The sequence below is a fragment of the Carassius gibelio genome, chromosome B1 (assembly GCF_023724105.1).
Source record: "Carassius gibelio isolate Cgi1373 ecotype wild population from Czech Republic chromosome B1, carGib1.2-hapl.c, whole genome shotgun sequence".
Lineage (NCBI taxonomy): Eukaryota > Metazoa > Chordata > Actinopteri > Cypriniformes > Cyprinidae > Carassius > Carassius gibelio.
In genome coordinates, this window is record NC_068396.1 from 33418854 (window position 1) to 33424517 (window position 5664).

The 5664-nt window shown below is 41.3% G+C and overlaps 1 protein-coding gene across 1 annotated transcript; it reads right to left on the reverse strand.

Moving 5' to 3' along the window:
• Positions 1-180: 180 nt before the first annotated feature.
• LOC127949541 (uncharacterized) lies at positions 181-2929 on the reverse strand. Its single transcript, XM_052546994.1, has 3 exons — positions 2280-2929; positions 1649-1682; positions 181-1479 (listed from the first exon to the last, which is right to left on the reverse strand). The coding sequence occupies exons 1-3, from the start codon at positions 2526-2528 to the stop codon at positions 1052-1054; spliced, it is 711 nt and encodes a 236-aa protein (XP_052402954.1). The 5' UTR covers positions 2529-2929; the 3' UTR covers positions 181-1051.
• Positions 2930-5664: the final 2735 nt, after the last annotated feature.

Consider the following 5664-nt stretch of genomic DNA (forward strand, 5'->3'; position numbering starts at 1 on the left):
ATCCTACTGATTTTGGGCATGAAAGAAAAAAATTGCTATTTTTGTCCCATGCAATGTATTGTTGGCCATTGCTGCAAATATACCTGTGCTACTCATGACTGCTTTTGTGCTGCAGGGACACACACATATTTATTTTAATTTTGCAACCAATACCGGATGCCAGCTTCTGAGTCATCTGTGTCTGTTCTACTGTTTTATTTTAGGAAGAAACATCCGGTGATGCTCAAATAAAACTGCAACATAAGTAACACCGAAGAGCGGCAGCATCATCTCACCTCAACAAACAGCCCACAGTTATGTAAAATGAACTTTTTGCATTTTTATTATATCCTCCGTTTACAAAATAAAGCATTTCACACAATCATCATTACATTCATCTCTAGAGTTCCTGAGTTTGTTAGCATTCATACAGTGCTTTCCTTCACACCAGACGCACAACACATGAAGAGATGTTCATGTACATTCACACATGCAGCTTTTTGAGTTCTTGAACATACGGCGAAGGGTACAGACCCAACCGAGGCACTAGTGTTGATGTGCGGGTCAAAGTTCACTCATCATTTCTGTGATGCACCTACATCAGTAGAATAATACAGTACATGCAATCAGTGAAGGAAAGGGTTCGGTCAGACGCCTCGCACACGTAGTGATGTCTACAGATGTGGATATACACACTATGTACAGTATACACAAAATACAAATATAAATATTGCAAATATTTTACGTTACACATATAAATATATTTAAATTATAAATAGTGCTTAAGAAGCATTGCTTATAAGTTCAAGCCCAGTCAAAGTCTCTAGAAGTCGTTGCATTTTCTGAGCTTTTGTTGTAGAGTAAAATCTGCAAAATTTGGCAGAATGCATTTGAATATTGTAGCTAAAAGGTGAAAGAGACACTCTTTTTGGTAGCTGAAGGCATTGCCAAATTAGCCAATAGAGTCTGTGGACATTAGTGGAGTCCTGTCTGTTAGAGCATTAGAAACAAGTCCTGAGTAGAAGGAAGTGACGCGAGCAGCCTCAAAGCAGTTCGGTCGGGCTTCTGCGGATCATGTGTGAAGCAGCGCTCCTAATCCGTCCACCAGAAACATCCCAAAGCCAGAGTCATTCATCACCAGTTTCCAGTTGTTTAGTGTGCCTTCAATCCGTGATTTGGCCATGAGGCGGCTTTCACTTTCTGGAAAGGTTGCGACTCGCCAACACGTCTGACTGTGAGGCGTTTCTTTGTTCCACTCAGGCAGCGAGACGGTGCAGCTGAGCTCCTCGCTGTTGTGCTTATTGTAAAAACTGACCGTGAACTTGCCAGATGTACATTGTCCAGTGCAAGTAAAGTTGAGCTGGACGTACAGGAAGTAGCTTCCTTTTTCCTTGATGTTCAGCACATTCTGTTTTATGTCATAGCTGTAGAGAGAGCCAATGGTTTGACCCTTTCCATAAGCGAAAGTTTCCCACGCCATCACACCTGATTTGAGTTCACCTGCAGGGCGGAGACAAAGAGACACGCTCAGTCCCAGGACTTTAACAGAGGAAGTCGATGTGCTAAGGTTTTTTCCGGGTTCAATACGAGTTCACTGTGTATGAGACTCCAAGATTTTTTCTAGCATTCTTAAAGTTCAAAATGTGAAATATAATGGCGTGAAACTTACTTTCAGTGGCCCTCAGGTAAACAAAATTCTGCATCTAGAAAAAAGAAGACAGAGGAAAGAAAACATCAGCTACGTGTTCTTCAGATCAGTGTTTTGGCTGCTTGGTTTAAACACCACAACACAGATGCAGTTTTTTCTTCTTTTAAAAAAATGCTTTGTTGAACACCTTTGGCATCAATCTGTTTGCTTTATGTAATTTAAAAAAAAAATGACACTTTAAAAAAAAGTGTATTGTTGTTACTCTATAAAAAATGCTGAGTTGTTCAATCCAATTTTGGATCAAATATGGACTAACCGAGCTGTTGTTACATTTTTAAATTCAATTTTTAACCTAAAAGTTGGGTTAGTCCATAACCCAAATTTGGGTAGAAACAATCTTTAATCAAAGAGTCGCTCTAATTGGAACCTTTATCTAACGTTATATCAACAACTGTTATTGTCAACTGATAAACGTTACTTAATCATATTAAATTTATGCAAAATGCGCTATACAGATAAACGTAAATATCTGATGGTATTTGCAATTTATTTAAATCTATTTTGAATAACTAAACTCTTCCAATCATGGTAAAGCCATGGCACACATGTCACAATATTATGGTATAAATTAATTTAAATCCAGCAGACTCACCTTATACGCGTTTCCGGTCGACGCGACCAACGCGTCAGCAGATCCGTCTAAGTCTCGCGTCGGCCGCGCGTCGATCTTTTTCTCGATGTGTTGAGCGAAGCACAGCGCTCCCACTCCCGCTCCCACGAACAGGATGAAGAGCGCGATCACGGACACGGTGAGGAAGGTGTCCAGACACCGGCCTCGAGAGCGCGCGGCGGGCGACTGGCTCTCAACATCTGCGGACGCGGACATCTCGAGGAACGGCATGTGATTAAAGCGCTATACATCCACGGCAGGTGCAGCTCTGCTCGAGGGGAGACATCAGAGGGTTATATAGACGCAACAGAGGAGGAACTAACGGGTTTCCCTTGTCACCTCCTCCTCCGCCCACGGGAGAGAGAGAGAGAGACAGAGACCCGGACGCGGAGAGAGGGGCGTTTAGAGAAAAACCGATCGACTTTCCGTTTCTTGCGCAAACGGAGATGGAAAGCGGGAGGAGAGTGAAGTGTGAGTTTCTGTGACTGGCTCTGTATTCCGCTCATTATTTGATGTGTCCCCCCACTGACACTCAATACCAGAACACCTCCTTCACAAAGTCCGTTGCTTTCTTTGTGTAAAAGTCAGACATGTGTCTACGAGTTATATTAGTGTGCACACTTACATTAGATTTGGATTTTGTTCACAGAACGTAGCACAGACTGAAGCTGCCAAGGGCCTAAAGTAGCCTACATTATACAAGAGATGCTAAACTCATTCACATCAACAGAACTCTGAAATGAGCTCAATATAGTAACTGATTTCTAATAAAGTAATTGATGTTTAGCATTTCGACATTCAAGTATTAGTTTGGGACCTGATTCTAAGAAAAGTCTGACATCATAAGCATGAGAGCTAAGTGAAAGTTATTTATTTGAGTGTGGGAGCCGGTGTTTTCTCGCAGTCCGTGATCGCTCGAAGCGGGTTTCTCTCGCAGCCTTAGAGCAAATCTTTGTTCCAGGTCGGCTTCTGGGTGTTCTGTTGCTTAATGCCAAATCTAGATTCTAACTCTTTTCAGAAGTCAAGTAAAATGACAATAATTGGACATGGAAATGTCACATTGCTGAAGGTGAGCCTGATTTCTCCAAGTACAACATATTCCTGTATCAACATCCTCTTGTCAACTGATCAGAATTCAGATTTAACCTATCAGGAAATGTCAGTTTTAGATTTACAATCAGGATTAGGTGCTTCTACACCCTTGTTAATCAGCTGTCATTTCCAACCGATATAATAATAGATTATGGGTAGGATTAGAAAAAAATCCAAGAGCTGAAGCACAATGTGCAGTATCTTCAATACTCCTTCTGGCCGCTCTCCTGCCCCCACGGCCGAGGCCCACTACTTCACCACCAATATATTTGGTCTTTTTATCGTTGAACCACAGATAGTGAGATTTTTTTTATATGGATGAACGAATGTTGTTTTTAATAAAGTTAAAGTGTTATTTTGTAAGGTTTTGATGCGAATGATGCGAATTGAGCGTCTGATGCGATACGCGCGTTATGCGCGAATGGTGCTTTTTGTGCATTTAGCGTTTGACGTGAAACCGCCCGAGTTTAAAAATTTTAACTTTGGCGTCAACTCGTGCCCGTTAACCAATCAGGAGCCTGCTCAGGAGTCACTCATTCAACATGGAGGAACGACTGCAGTGAGCAGTCAACTGGAGCTATATGACACAAGTATCACACGCAAGTACATATTTCAGGAATAAAAAGGACCTCGCTTGTAGGCCTGTCAAAATTGCTCAAAAATGACGTTCGAATATTCCCTCTAAAAAACACACGAATATTCGAACTATTTGAACATCTGGTTGCGCATGTTGTCAATGACACACATTACGTCAATAACAGTACAAAATAATACAAAGAGATTTAACTACTTGTATAGATAGTCTATTTAAGTTTAAACATATATGACAACGTATTACCTACACAAAAACAAGGAAATCAACTAATGGCCAAGACTGCAGACCTCACACTCTCTCACCCTCACTTTCTCTGCACATAATGGTTTAAATGAACAAACACATTTTTGTGAAAGCAATTTAAGGTCGCGACTGTTGTCCCAAATATAGCAGGCTTCATTCAGTGATTGAAACAAATATTATTAATATTAATTGAAGTTTTACAGCATATAGAACTGACATTGAATGCTCTGAGAGAGCAGTGCTGTGGTGAACATGGAACTTTTCCTTGACATGAAACGATAAATAATCAAACCTCGGATCCATTGCTTGACAGAACTCCCTGAAGCCTGCCCCATCCGCGATAGGCTACTGATCGGTTTCATGTCCTTACAAATGAACGAAATTATTTTGTCCGTTATGGCCTGTTGTTGTGTTGCAGACAAAGAGCTTGTGGCGGGCGATGCAAAGTAACGTTAAGTGTCAAGACGTGACTGTTTAGCTGGAGTTCCACACATTATGCCATGCTCATTTGGGTGCACATTTTTGAGATGTGACCTCATTTTGCTTGTGGTCGAATGGTATGCTAACTGTATCTTAAATAGCTTGCATACAACTTTTATCTTGCGGGTCAACAATTTTACCTCACTTTCTCTGCTGCGGTTGAGTTGGGCTGTATACTTGCTGGCATCTTCCATGAAGACGCGTCAACTTTCAGCAGTGATGCTGTGCCAGACAGTGCGACTCCTGTGACCTGTCCCTGAACCCTCAGGCGCGCTAGCGTGCCCACTTACAAAGCAGACAACCACGCCTCTTCTACTGCTTTTTTATTCGAATATTAATTTTCACCTTCGAAATTCGTTTTTTTTTTTTTTTACTATTCGAATACATATTCGAATTTAGTATATTCGTTGACAGCCCTACTCGCTTGGAAGAGTGTGTTGTAAATACACATTTAAAGGGGGGGTGAAATGCTATTTCATGCATACTGAGTTTTTTACACTGTTAAAGAGTTGGATTCCCATGCTAAACATGGACAAAGTTTCAAAAATTAAGTTGTATGTTTGAAGGAGTATTTCTGTTCCAAAAATACTACTTCCGGTTTGTCACAAGTTTCGGAAAGTTTTTTTCGAGTATGGCTCTGTGTGACGTTAGATGGAGCAGAATTTCCTTATATGGGTCCTGAGGCACTTCTGCCGGAAGAGCGCGCGCTCCCGTATAGCAGAGCAGAGAGAGCACAACAGACTTCACTGATCAGAGCCAGAGCGTCGCCAAATGTCACAAAAGAAGTGTGTTTTTGGTTGCCAGGGCAAGACAACCCTGCACAGATTACCAAAAAAAAAAAAAAAACAGCATTAAGGGACCAGTGGATGGAGTTTATTTTTACAGAACATCAACGGAGTTGTGCAAGTGTTTTTGTTTGTTCCCTGCATTTCGAAGATGCTTGTTTTACAAACAAGG